The sequence below is a fragment of the Lepidochelys kempii genome, chromosome 3 (genome assembly GCF_965140285.1).
Source record: "Lepidochelys kempii isolate rLepKem1 chromosome 3, rLepKem1.hap1, whole genome shotgun sequence".
In the NCBI taxonomy this organism is placed as follows: domain Eukaryota; kingdom Metazoa; phylum Chordata; order Testudines; family Cheloniidae; genus Lepidochelys; species Lepidochelys kempii.
Window position 1 is genome coordinate 134,017,644 of NC_136382.1, and position 18,561 is coordinate 134,036,204.

Below are 18,561 nucleotides of genomic sequence, written 5' to 3' on the forward strand. Positions count from 1 at the left end.
AAAGCGTTCTTTTTAGAAATGCCACTATCAGAATGGGCACTTCTGAAGACGTATACTACTTCTTTAAGTAACAGCCAGGATCTTACAGTCAAAAAACCCTGGGTGTAATCCAGGAGGCGCTCTGCTCTTCCTTAGCTCTCTGTTCCTGTTTAAATAGACCAGCCCCAGGGCAAAGTAGGGAGCCTCTTTCATTACTCCCAGTTTGTTTTGCTTGTGAGCCCCTGACGTATTAGAGGTAATACGCTCCTTCACAGCACCCTTTCTGGTAGTCTCAGCAAAGATTTCAAGAAGGAAAGCGCAGAGATTTAAGTCTTTCAGCCCCAGATGTGGTCCATCCACAACTGGCCGAAGGCACACCGGATGACTGTGCTATCATTGTCCACTAGTACTTGTCATGTGGACAACAGATATCAGTTTCCAAAGATGTCAATCCGCCACATTTCAGGAGCCCTAAAATTTATTTTAAATTTCTGCAAGAGAAATCTTTAATATGCTTTTTCTTTTTAGTCAGCCCTAAATCCTCTTTCTAGGCATAGGTGTCTGTCAGCCCATCATTTTCGATGAAATGATGAAAGGAGTGAAAACTCCCTTCTTGTTCAACTGCATCTGTAATTAAGGTCTTAGAATGCAAGTCCCCATGGCAGGTCTTTCTCTATTCCTTTCTTCTTGATTTTGTACATTTAGCACTTAAAAAATAAAACCCTGGTAAAGTTTCTAATATACACTGTTTAATAAATAATAAAATAATAATAATAATACACACTGGATTGCAAAACTTGTTACATTATTTTATTTAAATAAAATTCTTGCTGAGAATTAATCATTTAAATGTTACTCTTGGATGGGATTCTTTTTGGATACCTATATCCCTGTCACAACTGGGGTCTCCACATCTGCCTCCTCATTCTAATCTCAGTATCTCTTAGCCTTTATCAACCCTACATATTTATGTGGCCCCCATTACCATAGTATCTGAGGGCCTTCCAAGCTTTAAGTTATTTATTCTCACAACACCCTTGTGAAGTAGGACAGTGCTATTACCCCCACGTTACAGACGATGAGCTGACACACTGAGAGGCTAAGTGACTTGCCCAAAGTAGCAGCAGAACAAGGAATTGAGGACAGGTCTTCCAAGTTCCAAGCTAGTACCCTAACCACTGGACCATCCTTTCAACTTTAGTAAGCCAGACCTTCCATACAAATTCTCCTAAGCATATGCCAGACAAAAGGGGAAAGTAAAAGATTAGTGGCTGTGCAGTAAGATACAGAAAAGAGAATGAAATGTTGCATGCTATGTCTACATAATGACAGGTTTCAGAGTAGCAGCTGTGTTAGTCTGTATCCGCAAGAAGAAAAGGAGGACTTGTGGCACCTTAGAGACTAACAAACTTATTTGAGCATAAGCTTTCGTGAGCTACAGCTCACTTCATCGGATGCATTCAGTGGAAAATACAGAGCTGTAGCTCATGAAAGCTTATGCCCAAATAAATTTGTTAGTCTCTAAGGTGCCACAAGTACTCCTGTTCTTTTTATGTCTACATAGTTCATCTCTTTAAAACTGTCTGCCCTCTCCCCTAGCCATTGCTTTGCAAAAGCCAAGTGCAGTCTGGTTCATTCTCAACTTTTGTTTAATTTTCTTTAATCCCACATCTAATAAGGGCCTGGCATGATGATACTACACTCACACACCACAACCCTCCAGACAGAACCCCTTGCCTTTGCTTTCTGGACCAATCAAAAATCTGTCCACCGTAGACTCATGACACTTCTCTCTACAATCAAGTCTTTCCTTAGAGATCAAATCTTTTCCCACTAGACCAGAAGATAGTCTGTTGCCCCACTCGGCTTTAAGAGTTATCTTCTATTTCCTCTCAGCAGCAGAATTCACAGCTCCACCCACCAGCTGTGTCTGGCAGAAGCAATTAATTCCAGAGGTTGTCAACACCCGGGAGGCCAGCAGTGGGAAAGTCAGGAACTCTAGACGCCTGGTAGGACAGTTTGGACAGAGGGGCAGAATATGTGCACCTGGGAAGGCAGAGGTGGGAAAAGCAGCAACTCAAAAATAGAGGCTGTGCTGCTCTTGGAAAGCTGCCTCTGTGCACACATTGATTTACATTTGGGGAGAACATTAATATAGGTTAAAAAAAAATCTGACCTAGTCTCTCTCTTGTTCTTTATTTCTCACGCTTCCTCCATCACCTAGCCCCCACCTTCTCGGTCATCTTTCTCCCTATGTCCCACATGGCTCTGATCATTCTTACATTCACGTGCTATGCCCTCTTACCGATGCTGAACAGTTTAATTGTTAAATTACTTATACTCAAAGATATACACCATGTATGACGACACATCACGGGCACACTAACAATGAATACCAAGAAATTCTACAGTTCTGTTTGTGTTTTTATAAACCTATAACAGGGTTCCGTAAAATTAGAATATATGTACAAATAGGAGCAAACACTCCCTAATTACTGAATAATTGTAACATAAAGCTGAACATCAGGGTGTAACACGGGGCCTTGATGAACAGAAAATACATTAGTTTGCAGAATCAAATTAAGGTTATCAAGATCTACTGTAAACGGCATCATTAATATAAGCAAAGGTATAATTACACTACATTTTGAATTGTAAATTAATAACTAAAGATATATTTGACAAACATGTAACATATGCATGACTAATGTGAAAGGTACAGAGCACCCTCTGTTGATAACTGAAAGAGATTAACATTCTACTGTATTTGTTTGCTCAGCATACAGTTCTATTACACCGTGGAACAAGCATCAATTGAGCTGAACAATTGCACAACACTAAATATTTTATTGTAACCACACAACACTTGAAAATCTGTGTTATAAAATTCCTGTTAGTCTTTCATGACTTTTTTTATGACACTGAAAATTTTTGCCAAAAATCAATCTAAGCAATAACACAGCTCATGCTGGTCCATATTCCACTACTTATCCAGCCTTGAGTCGGAAGTTATCCGAGATAAGATCAAGACAGAAGTTTACATTAGAAGAAAATACACAATCTACTTCTCCCTCCTGATGGACCCCTTGCTTAAAGCATGTTCGTACTGTTCAATAAATGCATGGACAGAGTATGCCAATATTCTGGTAGGTTCAAGTGAGAGATTCTTAAAATGTGGTCCATTGACCACCTTCCGGTAGTCAAATGGTGCTGGTTCTTCTCTTTATCTAGTGTTGCTGTGTTGAATTGCAGTTGAAAGAACATAAAATATATTTCTAATATTACTTTTCCATTGTAAGCAGTTGCAGTTGTGGCCACAGAGATATTGTGCAATGAGGGAGGAGTGGGGAGTGTACACCTCTACACATGGGAAGGAGTCTGCAAGATACTCTATCAAGACCGTGATACACATAGTTAAAAATGTCAAGAATGCCTAGATTAAGTAAATGATTCTTTACTGAGTCCTGGGCTGATCTTTCCTTTTCAGTGTCAATGTGAAGAGGAGACAGGAAATGCTGTGGCTAACATTATGATTGTGGCTAAATAATAAAAAAAAACCTGACTAAAGGGATATGCCTAATAAGCTATTAAATGGAAAGATCCTATAGTCAGTGCTCCAGACTGTAGCAACTGGATCATATGAGCCTAGCAAGAAGCCATGCAAACTGATCCAACTAAAATATTTTAGCCCAATATTACTTTTTTTAAAACCAGGAAAAAACCACAACCCCACTAAGCAGAGAAACAATGCAGCCAAAAAAAAAAAAAAAGTGATATATATTGAAAAAACACATTTTAAAAGTTTAAAGTTGGGTAAGGTCCTAATTCAGCCTGGTTCCTTTTGACTTCCTTTGATTACTCACATGCTTATTAAACTTACGCACATTCTTAAGCACCTTCCTGAACTGAGGCCTAAATGACCAAGTTAAACAAAATCCCATTAAGGCTAACTTGGTAATCGTAACTCTGAATTCCCTGCCTTTTGTGCACTTCCAAATTCTATCAGTTTGTTTTACTAATGCAGGAGTTTGCATTTATGATCGTAAAAGGGTACAAGTCTTGAATCAATGTCTTCACAGATTCCCTTTTCTCACTGCTGTTGTCTTCGTGCTGCCACTTCACAAGACTCGCTGCTCCTGCCCCATAGAATGGATCTACACTGGCATCTCCCTATCATTCCTACTCCTCATCTGGATGGCTCTCCTGCTGCCTCCCTCCTCGATATCCATTGCTGCTGGAATGGTTCTCCAGCAGCACTCATCCGGCTAATACATTTAGATAAGTCACGAGTGACATTAAATCCATCAGTTATGAGAATTTTTTCTTTTTAAGTCATGGGTGGTTTACATTTAATGTATTATGACATTAGATGACAAGGCTTTCTTCTTAAAAATTAGAAGGCAAATTGAAGTATAGAATGAAAGTAGAAATACATAAAATCAGAGCACCAGGAAGATTAGATAATTGCACATCAAACTGGTTACAGCAGACAAGAAAAAAGCTGTGAAGTTTAGGAAGCGCTCTTTGCTCTTTTTCTATAAATTCACTAATTATGATTTTAAAAGGGACCCTGTCAACTGAAAACCCATATTTTAACCTTCCTTAACAATATTACTGATAGCAACTTAGATTATTAAAACCAAAACAGTTTAAAATCCTGTTTGCATTTTGCTATCTGTACTACTCTGTTTACTTTCTGCATTTCTCTCAGCTGGGAAATAATAGTAGTGAAATTAGATATCCTTTTTTAATAGGCAATTTCACTTTCAGGTTCTCAGCGCAGCAATGTAAACAGAGTACTGAAGGGGAGTATTTATTTGTTTTTAAATCACCTGTTCCCATTAGAAGTTACAAAAAAATCCTGAAAACATTTTAATTGGTCTTAAGTGTTGAGAAAATATATTCCAACAATCTAAATCTTGATCCAAATTTGATCTGATATTGTTTCTTTAAAACAACATTCTGTATTCTGGGTGCAGTGGTAGCTGTATCACAGTTAAGGTTATGTTAGAGTTTCACTTTGACAGTGGAAAGAATGAGGAATATCGGGTCTGAGTTTTAATAAAATTAAAAAAATGGATAATAATCCTTGAATAGTTACAGATTTTTAGTAGTATGATTTGAAGTTCCACAGCTTCTTATAAATATTCCAAAAAAACTGGGGGGGGAGGGGGTTTAAAATATTTTTTCTGGGAAGCATCTTACTTTTCTTTGTACTCCTCTTGCAAGAAATCAAAAAGACTCTGGGATCTGCGACCTGTCATTTTAGCCACATTGCTGCTCCTCACATCCTGATCCCTAGAACATCAGTAATGCACCGGTGGTCTCTCTCTATAGAGCATTTTATATGTTTTCAGCCTTAATGGAAAATATGTGTGTCAAGTTGAACTCACTGAATTGTAATGTGCCACAGCCAGAACATTGTCACTTCCCAGAAGGATTAAAAAATGAGAGAATGAAAGGCAAGAGAGGAAAAACCTTAACAGTGACCTCAGCAATGTTAAGGCAAAATAACTTCCCAAATGCATGGAATGTGTGAAGGGAATGTGATTTTAAAGTTCTATTTCAGGTCTTCCATGAGAAAAAAAAAAAGGTAAAGCAACCTTGTTGATGATCTTCCAGACTAAGCACCAACAGCTGTATAGCCGTAGAGACTTTTGTTCCTAAACAGGATTTTGCTGCCATCGTGTGGCAATGGTGCCCTCACAGACTCATATATAACAGTCAAAAAATCCATTTTCCCTCTATGTAAAAATGCAAGAATGGATGCTGCTGCAGCTGGAAATCTAGAAGAGATTGTAAATATGTTAGAAATCCTTTCCCTCTTGTTTACAGCATGGATGCCAGAGAGACGGCAACAGAATTGTGTTTGGTTTAGGAAAATCTATGACTTACAAGGAAGGCTAGAATTCAAAGCAGCATGGAAGTATAGATTTTAACCACAAAAAATAAATTAATGCTTAAACTTTCCTATAGAATTACATTTAAAAGGACCCTGGAAGAACAAATCTATCTGAAATCATCAAATCCCCAAACTGGGTGGGTTTGGGTCTCTGAATTTTCTCCTCTAATCCCCAAAGATCCCATTGTATTTGTATTGCATAGAGTTCAAAATCTGTGCAGTGGAGCAAATGCATACATTTGTCAAAGGGCAACATGAGTTTTTCACTAATAGTAAGAATCAGCAGCTTATTACTATGGCTGGAGGCTGTCTCTGTCTTTTGAGTCTCCTTGTTGTGCGGAAAAAATAGCTGCTTTAGTAATATGGCATCTTTCAGTGCTGAACAACTTGCAAACAGTGTATGTTCCTATTTCAACACAAGTTTGAAGTGCAAACGTACATTTATAAGGTGTTTGGGGAATTTGCCAGAGGTGAAAACTATAAAGTATTAATGCACTTATCCAGAATATGCACGTTGCTGCTAAGGTGTTCAGATAGATGCTTTCATACAGTACAAAGCACTCAGCAGCTACTTTATTTATGGAAGTGAATGTGAGTCAAATGAGACTCGGGTCGGAAACACTTGCATTTTACAGCATTTAAAAGCTATGCTGGAAGGAAATTTTAAATGAACTTTTTTCTTAGTAGTTGTTAGAAACACTATTTTTGCTGCAATTAGTTCTTTTTAGCCTAGGGTCCCTACTGCTGCTGAAAAAAGAGCTGACTGTGAAAGCAAACGGACAAAACAAATTAAACCGGAGATTAAAGGAATTCTCTTTCTATTGGAATGAATTTCACATTATAAGATATCACAAGGCCTATTGGCAGCCTAGGTTTAGCGGCAAGGCTTCATCTAACAGCATGAGCAAAGAGTTCAGTGTTAATGACTCCCCAGAGCTTCCTTTAACTTCAGTATAGTGCGTAAAAGGAAAACTTCCCTTACTTTCTTAATTTGAAATCAAGAATTGAATAAACCTGCACATTTTTCTGTTTATTTCTACAACGGTCTTAAAATGATCATCCCAGGGTCACTTACGGAGAAAGGATGGCCCTGGGGTAAAGACACTAGACATGGATTCAAGGGAACTGAGTTGAGTTCACAGCTCTACTTCATACTTCGGGCAAGTCACTTACCTTCTCCAGGCTCCAATTCTCAATCTTCAGCTTGCACATTGTACCCCTTTCTGTGACCCTTTGTCGATTTAGATTGTAAGCTCCTCTGGGCAGGGCCTGTCTCTTCCTGTGAGTTTGTACAGTGCCTATCACTGCTGAAGCCTCTAGCTGCTACTGTAGTACAAATAATGATAATGAACTGCAAAAAAGTGTCTGCCACTTAAGCCTATATTTGAATGAATGAATCAAACACTTTTGGACCAAAGAAGGTTGCATAATGATTAGCAACCATTTTTGAAGAACAAACCATTCTAAACAAATATCGGCTCTGTACCAATCGATATTAGTGCACGTGTGTCATGAATCTCTCCTGCATAGATTCTGTTCCATTTGCAAAAGTTTAAATACTTCAGAAAGGAGACAGACTAAGAATACAAGTTAGCTCACATCTCCCAAAGAGTATTTGCCAACTGAACCTCTTACCTGAAACTAAAGGGCAAAATGCTTCCCTGATGTGAATGGATGCAACTACAGATGACTTTGGTAGGAATCACACCACTTCAAACAAAGATGTTCCAAAGCCCATAGATAATATCAAGTGTTTGGGGACACCTATATTTGGGTCTAAAATCAGTAAGTTAGCCTCTGAAACACTACAAGCAAAAACTGCACTTCTGAGAATGATGCTGACTCATGTAATTTTTGGGCGTATGACCTTGCATTGGCAGTCATTTCAGGGGATGTTGACAAATTACCCATTCCCACAGATCAAAGTGCAGTAGGCATTGTGGGGGTATGGTGACCAGATGTCCCAATTTTATAGGGACAGTCCCAATATTTGGGGCTTTTTCTTATATATGCACCGATCAGCCCCCACACCCTGTCCCGATTATTCACACTTGCTATCTGATCACCATATGTTGGGCTGGGGCAGAATACCACAGTATTTCATCACTAAGTGACATCTAATCAAATACTGTGTGAAAAACTGCAACATATCTTTTGCCAATACATCAGTCACTTAGGGTATGTCTATACTGCAATTAAACCTGTGGCCAGCCCGTGCCAGCTGACTCGGGCTAATGGGCTCAGGCTAAAGGCCTGTTTAATTGCAGTGTAGACATTCAGGCTTGGGCTGGAGCCCGAGGTCTGGGACCCTGTGAGGGGGGAGGGCCTCAGAACCTGGGCTCCAGTCCAAGCCCAAACATTTACACTACTGTTTTATAGCCCTGCAGCCCAAGCCCAAGCCAGCTGAGCCAGGCCAACCATGGCCGTGACACAGATCTTTTACATACCCTAAATGTGTTCACATCTTCCGGCAAGATGTTGTGATACAAAAAAATCGCTGTCTCATCATCATCACCACCACCATCTATGGTGAAAAGCAGCCAAATTTCACAGTGCAAACATAACTGTGGTGCTAACAGATCTGCAAGCTGCTTCAAGCCCTTTAGAAATGCCAAGGGAAGTTTGGACAGCTCGTCCAGTAGTCTGGGAATATATACAAGTACTAAAAGTTTCACTAACGATTTACCAAAAGCAGCAAAATAATTGTAAATGGCAAAGCAAAAGTGAGGGAAACCTGACAGTAGATATATACAATGTTTCAGAGGTTATTCTGTGATTGCAGCTAAGTATTCTGTGTGTTCATATTTAGATATTGTATTTTATGTTCAAGATTTCTCCAAATGTCATTATTGTAATATTAAACTTGTAATTTTACACTAACACTAAAATTAGCAATACATTTTTCAGCATTAGCAGAAAAAGCTAGACACACTATGAACATACGCAACTTGGTTTTACATTAGTAACCTCAAGCTTATTTTAATTCACCTTTTTTGTCTTTCTAAACATGGTGAAGTATTGAGGGGGGAATGTGAACAGGCTTTTGAAGTCCATTATTTAATTCTAAAATGAACATCTCCCCAGTAGACCAGAGACAAACAAAGGGTAATCAAATATTCAACTTCTCTAGACTATAAGTTCAGACAGTGTGTCACATTCCCACTTATAACTTGAAAAAAGTGCAGTAGTTTGCAGTAACGGAATTCAGTTTTTGATTAATGTGAAACCAGGAGGTATAATGTGTCCACATAGTAGTTAATCAATCTCTTATGTTCTTAGTGATTTAAAAAGACAGAATCCTTAGAAGGCAATATTTCAGACACACATTCAGGAATGCCGTGTTACTAGAAGGTAACAAATATTGACACATTTTTATTTTTACATTAGAAGGCCAAGCTCTTAACAAGAATCCTAACATGTAAATAGAGCACAGTTCAGACAAGCAATTAAATATGTTTCAGGGATATATTAGCTTGGTGCTGCAAGAATACAGAGCAGTAGTAGCAGTTTACTACAGTAACTGACATTGAGCTAAATCTTCTGGCCCAATTCACACAACTGCAGGGGATAGAACTCACTATTGATGCAAAAATAGTTATTGATATAATTATTATATTTATTATTGTAATTGTAGGTTGTTATGAACTTGTTTTCACTTTTACTGAATTTTAGAGATATTTACAATTTTATACACATAGGATAGCTGATGTGCTTTTTAAAACTAGTTATTTAAATAAATGAAATATTCACAATAATTAAGGAAATTCTATGTAAATATCTGTTTTCTGTCAAACACTGACAGGCACCAAAAATGTCAGGGAAAACACCACCTCCTTAGCCATAAAACCATATTTATTACCTTATCAAAGTCTTTTGACTGAATCTGGAATGCAGCTTTATAACTTCTATTTTACTTTAATACTCTATATTATTTTATTTTATACTATGTTTCTGAAGATTATATAAATATTAGTTATTCTGATTTACTCCTTGTATAGAATATTTGACAGAAGTCTTCAACTGTCATTGTACTACGGCTGGTATGTAGTAAATCATGGAACCATTTGGTCAAAACGGAAACAACCAAAAAGAGTATCTTCTCAAAGAACCAGACACTTCCCCCTCGTACAAAACACGAGCTTGATACAGACATGAGCTTTATTTCAAAAAACCCTTTTAGAATATTTATGTTTTGGAAAGAAATGTGGTTGTGTAAAAGAATCTGAGGATGCTCTTCAGTCAGAATATTTTAAAGATGTGTGATGCTTAGGATGTGTTATCAGACCTATAAACAAAGATATAGAAGTGGGCCTCTTTACCTCTCCTCTTTGTGAAGAGAAAAACTTTGCATTTTAAGTCCACACCAAGAATTTTAGAAACATCCTTACTGAAACTGATTTATTTTATAAACACTCTAAAGTCTTCAAATTTTCAGAACATTTATGCTTGAAAGTGTTTGCAGAAGAAATTGGTTACTTATAACTCATGTTTCCTCTTGACAGTGAAAATCTTTGTTATCCCTCAAATGCTAAAGATGGGATAAGCTTCTTTTGAGACATGTATTTGCAAATGTTTTGCATCTAAATGCAAGCCCTAACTATATTAACTGCCTGATACCATTGTGATATGAAGAGTGAGATGTTTTATGGACCAATATGTAAACCTACTATCTTGTTATAACTGGTTACTAACGACAGAAGCTATGAGTATAAAACATGTATCTAAGTGGGGAATTAATCAGTTATCTGGCAATATTTAAGCAACTCCTTTTCAAACTCAGGAAAACAGGAAGAACCAGTCCAAGGGTTGTTAAGCTGGAAAGACAATACATTATTTAAGTTTATAGATTCTATTTATGAATCTTTTAAATTTAAAAACACTATTTTAAAACAACCGCTAGATTTTGATATAGAAAATAGGAGTGTTTGGACCAAACTTTAAACAGAATTTTGACTCCTATTAAACCCTGATGGAACTAACGGGATATCTCAAAACAAACTGAACAACAGAAAGAATTAAAACTCTAGTTTTAAAAATGTTCGGCAAATTTCCTGCCCCAGAGACAAAAGCAATATAACCATAAAATTGAAGAATGACAACCCTGTGGCATACGCATTAGCAGATTGCATATTCATGAGCTGAAGATTCTACTAGACCATATCATGAAAGTGTTGAGCCAATGCAGGGTGACAGCGGCTGATATTTGAATCCAGCCAAGCCCCTGAAAGTGTGTTTTCCACCTTCAGAGAGTATGGACAGAAAAGAGTACAAATTCTTTCAGACTGAGACATGCTCTCACATACTCTTTACACATTATTAATGCACTTTTCTGCTCTCAGCTCAGCCTGCTCATCTCATCTCTACAAGCAAGAAAGCAGCAAAGGCAAGATAGATATGAACAACAACAAAAAAGAACACAGCATCAAGAAGCAGCAACCTTCCAGTCCAGCACTGCTTCTGTGACACGATGACCTCATCAAGATTTCAGCATCATTGATGCTACCCTGGGACAACAGGGTACCTCTGTGGAGAAAGAGGTTGTTAGGGACTATTTAGAAAAGCTGGACGTGCACAAGTCCATGGGGCCGGACGAGTTGCATCCAAGAGTGCTGAAGGAATTGGCGGCTGTGATTGCAGAGCCATTGGCCATTATCTTTGAAAACTCGTGGCAAACCGGGGAAGTCCCGGATGACTGGAAAAAGGCTAATGTAGTGCCAATCTTTAAAAAAGGGAAGAAGGAGGATCCTGGGAACTACAGGCCAGTCAGCCTCACCTCAGTCCCTGGAAAAATCATGGAGCAGGTCCTCAAAGAATCAATCCTGAAGCACTTGCATGAGAGGAAAGTGATCAGGAACAGCCAGCATGGATTCACCAAGGGAAGGTCATGCCTGACTAATCTAATCGCCTTTTATGATGAGATTACTGGTTCTGTGGATGAAGGGAAAGCAGTGGATGTATTGTTTCTAGACTTTAGCAAAGCTTTTGACACGGTCTCCCACAGTATTCTTGTCAGCAAGTTAAGGAAGTATGGGCTGGATGAATGCACTATAAGGTGGGTAGAAAGCTGGCTAGATTGTCGGGCTCAACGGGTAGTGATCAATGGCTCCATGTCTAGTTGGCAGCCGGTATCAAGTGGAGTGCCCCACGGGTCGGTCCTGGGGCCGGTTTTGTTCAATATCTTCATAAATGATCTGGAGGATGGTGTGGATTGCACTCTCAGCAAATTTGCGGATGATACTAAACTGGGAGGAGTAGTAGATATGCTGGAGGGGAGGGATAGGATACAGAAGGACCTAGACAAATTGGAGGATTGGGCCAAAAGAAATCTGATGAGGTTCAATAAGGATAAGTGCAGGGTCCTGCACTTAGGACGGAAGAACCCAATGCACAGCTACAGACTAGGGACCGAATGGCTAGGCAGCAGTTCTGCGGAAAAGGACCTAGGGGTGACAGTGGACGAGAAGCTGGATATGAGTCAGCAGTGTGCCCTTGTTGCCAAGAAGGCCAATGGCATTTTGGGATGTATAAGTAGGGGCATAGCGAGCAGATCGAGGGACGTGATCATTCCCCTCTATTCGACATTGGTGAGGCCTCATCTGGAGTACTGTGTCCAGTTTTGGGCCCCACACTTCAAGAAGGATGTGGATAAATTGGAGAGAGTCCAGCGAAGGGCAACAAAAATGATTAGGGGACTGGAACACATGAGTTATGAGGAGAGGCTGAGGGAGCTGGGATTGTTTAGCCTGCAGAAGAGAAGAATGAGGGGGGATTTGATAGCTGCTTTCAACTACCTGAAAGGGGGTTCCAAAGAGGATGGCTCTAGACTGTTCTCAATGGTAGCAGATGACAGAACGAGGAGTAATGGTCTCAAGTTGCAGTGGGGGAGGTTTAGATTAGATATTAGGAAAAACTTTTTCACTAAGAGGGTGGTGAAACACTGGAATGCGTTACCTAGGGAGGTGGTAGAATCTCCTTCCTTAGAGGTTTTTAAGGTCAGGCTTGACAAAGCCCTGGCTGGGATGATTTAACTGGGAATTGGTCCTGCTTCGAGCAGGGGGTTGGACTAGATGACCTTCTGGGGTCCCTTCCAACCCTGATATTCTATGATTCTATGATTCTAACAGTAACAGACTTTAAGAATGTAATTATAAAATGACACTGATCATAATCACAGAAAATTCCCAGACCACGCACTGTAAATTATGAAATAGAACTGAAAACTCTTCTCATATGTGACACTCTTCTTTTGCATGCTTTATAAATCTGTTTTTGAAAGGACCACACAAAGGAACAAATCTGGCACTGCTTATAACCAACCAGCAGGTACAGAACACCCTAAAGTCTTTATCTAGAATCCAATTTGTGGTAGTGGTGTAACCTGAGTTAACCAGCATGATTGTAAAATGAGCCCTATAGTAAAAAAGTGTCTTGGAATAAATGGTTGTGGAGTGTCTAGATTAGCATTCACAATTGTGGTAATTAACCAATCAAGGTAACAAGTTATCACAGGACCACAAAGCCATAAGTAACAGAACTGTTGCAGTGATTCTGGAGGAAGTGGAAGGAAACATAGTTTATGGGGGGAGTCCACATCTCTTGTGCATGCCAGAATAGGTCTCTGCTGGGATTCCTCTACCCCAGCACCTGAAGGTCTCCTGGGACATAGGTAGGATCAGTGGATTCACAACTACACAGGCTCAACAGCCCAACCCCTCCCTTTTAATGCAGACTTCAATAGCCACAGACTACGATAGCTCAGAAGTTGCAGTAGCAGCCCCAGAATGGCTACACTGCTATACTGCAGACTGGGGATAAGGAAGAGTTAAAAGTCTCTTGACTACAGAAGTCATAGCGTATAGTATGTTCTCAACTCAAGCTCCAGCTATTTGGCCTCAGGTTCTCCCTCTTTATTTTCAGTGTGCTTTTCATCAGTCCACAGAAAGTAACTTTGGAACAGTGGAAAGTAAAAGGGCATTTGCAGGGCCAGTGGGCTCCCTCACCTTCCCATGAAAAACAATGCCATGCCCATGGAACTTTCAGGTCCTTCCCTCTGGGCAGAGTTTATTAACTCAAATACAAAAATCTTAAGCAAAACATCAAAACAAAGCATGGGCTACAGTTTCCAGAGGGTTTCTCCCTCTGTCAGTGCTGAAAAGAGGACACGCCTTCCCTTCAATCCCCCTTGCTTCAGGGCCTACTGCAGGCACCCATGTCCCTCCTGCAGCTCTCTCAGCCCTTTATAGGAAACACCTGACACCCTCCCAGCAGAGTCTGAAACGGGCTGCTGGTATCAGGACCTTAAAGGGACAGACCATCTTGTTACAGCATTCCACTAAGCCAGTGTTTCCCAAACTTGGGATGCTGCTTGTTCAGGGAAAGCCCCTGGCGGGCCGGGCCGGGCCAGTGGCAGCAGCGATCGGCAGAACCTGTGGACGCAGCAGGTAAACAAACCGGCCCGCCAGGGGCTTTCCCTGAACAAATGGTGTCCCAAGTTTGGGAAACACTGCACTAAACTAACACTGTTCCTAGCACGGCAACACAGGCATCTTTGCAAAATCTCCTCTGAATGCCCAACATCGCATTCATTTTCAAAACAAGTTTTAGAACAATAGTTATTCCTCATGACCCATGACCCTTCTCTCCCAGCCTGGTCCTGAAGTTCTCTGAATGCTGTACAACATGACATATGAAAACACTGAGTATCATAAAACCACCTTCGTGAATTTTTATACAAAAATCCAAAAAACATGGAGCATGAAAGATGAAAGGATGGGAGAACACTGGGAAGTGGGAGTAATCAGCACGAGTCACTCTAAAACCAATTTGAGAAAAAAATCATTGTTTAGGTGCTGTTCCGAAGTGGCACGATGGCCACTATGTATTTCAGGCAGCGAGGAGGGTTCATATCCTAGAGCCTAGAAAAACATGCTCACTTGCTGACATAATACATGCGGTCGAGATCCATAAAAGGCCGATAGGCAAGCCAGACAACCAATAGGACAAAGCTGAAAGTTCAGACCTACCCCAATATGTTTTAATTACAGCCCCAAAGACAGCTCTAAATATAAAGTAGCTATTACTGGCTGATGAGAAAAACACACAATAGCGGGTATTTTCCTTTTCCTTGTAGATATCCTTACAACATGGCCCCCTCCCCCCTTTTACATAAAATAAAAAAAAATCTGCATGCTTTGACATTTCTAAAACAGATTAGCACATTTCTAACTCATCACATGTCTCTTTCACAGCTAGAATCAGCTTTGTAGCCTCCAGTACTGAAAAGTCTAACAATTCTAAAAATAAGAATTTACTTACTGAGCATTAGAAATACAATCATAATTTGATGTCTGATATCGAGTATTTCCTTCCTTCTGACTGCCAGCCTTTAAATAGCAGGATCTAATTTCCCCTTTAAAAACATAAAAGTATCAGTTAAGTGATGTAAATTATTTGTTTACACCTACAATTTAGTAGCAATCTGGTTTTCTAGGTCAAAAAAAGTATCTATAAACCAAATGTTCAAACTGCTTCTTTATATTTGTGATTGGCAGTGTGGACTTGTTTTAAAACATCATAGAACAAATACGTTAAAATAAACACTGGAAAGCCTGAGATAAAGCCACAAAAATACAGATATTAAGGTCAAAATTCTGTTCCCTGTTGTAAGAGCAGATGAAGAAATGGACTCCTGCCCCAATCTAAACATAGGGGGACCTGATCTGCCAATACCTTTAATACTGTGTAGCCATTCATAGGTGTACAAGATAACTGTAAAACATTACCAGAAGTATAAGGGAGTGGAGCATTCTGATTTGTTCATGTTTGCAGAAGTGTAGATGACAGGTACAAGGCAGTGGAGAATCAGGCCAAAGGTGGGTAACCACAGTCTACTGCTTGTCCCATCCCCACTTCATACCTAACATACACACAGGGCAGTGGTCCTCCAGTGAACAAGCACAGTTCACTGACCTACAGGCCATACTACTCCCCTGGCCTGTCCACAGCTGCCCTCCCATGCACCTGCAAAGGGCTGCAGTGATGCTACACAGGACTGGGAGGGGAGAAAGGACAGGATCCCAGGAGCCATGAAACCCAGTTACATGGGAGCTTCTTTTGTGCTTCCTGGAAAGGAGATTTGATGTGAGCCTAAATAACTTGTGGATCTGCTACTATAGAAATGCACTTGCCAGTACCCCACAAGGCAGATGTCACTGGAACACAACAGCCACTCAAACTATTTCAGCCCAAAGCCTAGAGTAGCAGCTGTGGAGTGGCCCTGCTGCTTGGTGTGGCCTGTTGTCCCCATGGAGTTCTCTGCACCAAAGTCAGGTACTGATGGGGAAAGGAGTCCATTCATTCAATATCCTGGAGAGGGTAGCAGACCACCATTCTGAATGAAGGCAGCCCCAATATGATGGGAGATGGCTGCCATCTAAACCATCACCTGTTCACACTCAGCTTAAAGATCTGACAGCAAGGGATGGGAACCTTTTGGCCATGCACATTGGCGCAATTCCGTACTCAGACAAGAAGTTCTATGGGATCTTCAGCATCCACAAAAAACACACTAGACCTGTCTTTTAAGGTATCATCAGAAAAATACACTCAACTCCACAGTATTCTGAATGTCAAATACAGGTCTGAGATAACTATTAGACCATGAGGAGAGATAGCTAAAGAAAACTCAGAAGTTAACAGCTACATAAACTTACCATGCTCATCTATGAACACATGCATCGCGTCCACAGATATTTCATCTTGCATTGAAGCCTCAGGTCCACTTATAACTTGCAAGACAGAACTATCTTGCTGGGAAGTTACCCGGTAGATTATCTGCCTTTGCCTGTTGCCCTGGTAACTTGACACAAAAATGTTTCATAACTAATATGAGGAACTTTTTTCTTGTTCTCAATAAAACAGAGAGAGAGAGAGGTTAATTAAAAGTTTACATCAATTCTACTCCATGTAACAGAACAGCTAGCATCATCATGCTTTTGAAGTACAAAAAAATATAAAGTAACTGCCCTTACTGTGCTGTAAATTGGGCAGGCTCTGGTAGCACTGGACTAGCACTAGGCCAATCTTGACTTTGTACATCTGATTTTTCCTGTTTAGAAACATGCTTGTAGTGCTTTTCTGTTTCCAGCATTTCTTCTTTTCTCTCTGTTGTATGGCTATCTGAAAGATATGTGAACAAAGAAGGGAGACTTTCTGAACAGATCACTGTAAAGAGTTCTGTTCATTTACTTCAGAACAAGAGCATTTTTAAGGGGAAGTTGTCCAAAGATGCAGTGCTCCATTGGTCTCCATTGGTGAAAAACAAATTAGTTAGGGTGAATAAGGTAAACTGTTTAGAGGAGGATTATTGGGTTGGTTTTTGGCACAAGTTACCCTGTGTTGTGCTTCTATGTAGGCTGAACCTCCCTGAACTGGAAATCTCTTAATTTCCAGACCATTTTGGGTAGGAAAATTTTTTAAAGGGCCCATTTTTTGAAAATATGGGAGAAGTGTCAAAGTTTTTACTCCTTATTCAAACAGTCCCATTTGAAAATAAATCTGTGCATTTCCTGTTTAACTAGTGATTTAAATTCCACTTTAAACATGAAATCTCACCCTAGTTTAACTATGCAGCTGATACAGTGTTCCATAATCTCATAACTATACTCCAAAAGGGGACAAGAGGCTGCAGAAGCCTGATTAAATCCATTTTCCCTAGGGAGTTATGGTTGTTCAAGGATTAAGAATAACTGATAGCCAACAAAAAGGTTATATTAATCTAATTGGTCCCACTCTGCCTAATGCTGGCTCTAGGGCTGAAACAATTAACAAGATTTTTTGTTTGATGATTTAATGGCTTGAAGGGAAAAAAAAAGTCTCACTCTTTTCCATTCCAGGCCCCAAGTCTTTCAATTTTCTTTTCCCTGAACTGGTGAAGATTAATAATAAACAAAAATGAATGGCAATTCTTAGTGCTCTTAGCACTAGAAAGATATGCCAGGAGGGTCTGCAATGGGATTGTAGTACAATGATTCCTGCTGATTTCTCTCCACAGAAGTTACTTGTACTTTCAACTTTTGAATGGAGGTAACATATGGGAGGGAAATGGTTCTTCAGTCTCTGCCAATGAACAAACATTAATCTGATGACTCAAATGTCAGATCAATTCATCTTCTAAATTTTGGTAGTATAGTTAAAATTAAAATCTTCATCTTTTTTCCTTCCCACACCTCTTCTGTGTGTTAAGAATCCCCCTTTGTCAATGATGTAATTTACAAATGCAGAAAGTACTCCCAATTTTTTCAAAAACTAACAAATACATTTATAGTCTGGATTGAAAATCATTATGGTTTACAAACTGACTAGTAGCAAAAATTTCTCATGATCTGTTTTTACACATTGCACCCTGGAGCTAGTTCAGTCAATAATGCAATTTGTCAACTAACCTACATTTTGGTTTTCACAGTTTTCATTGAGCAAACTGCTAAACACAGATTTTAAACAAATATCATCTGTCACATGAGAAACAAGAGGATGCCAAAATTCAAAAATAAAAATGACTGGTAAAAAAAAAACATAAAAAGGCAACAGACAATCTAGTAGAGTTTACATTTCAGTAAGTACTTGTCTACCTGGAAATGTACTCCCTCTGGATTTTCCTCTGACTCAAATCCACTAGGATG

General features: G+C 39.6%; 1 protein-coding gene across 1 annotated transcript in view; it reads right to left on the reverse strand.

Annotated features, from left to right (window-relative positions):
• PCNX2 (pecanex 2) overlaps positions 1-18,561 on the reverse strand; it is a 224,881-nt gene that overhangs the window by 182,072 nt on the left and 24,248 nt on the right. The window contains exons 6-8 of the mRNA XM_073338102.2: positions 16,912-17,059; positions 16,594-16,739; positions 15,197-15,290 (exon numbers count right to left, since the gene is read on the reverse strand). Coding sequence (XP_073194203.2) covers positions 15,197-15,290; positions 16,594-16,739; positions 16,912-17,059 — 388 coding nt within the window. The remainder of the gene's footprint in view (positions 1-15,196; positions 15,291-16,593; positions 16,740-16,911; positions 17,060-18,561) is intronic.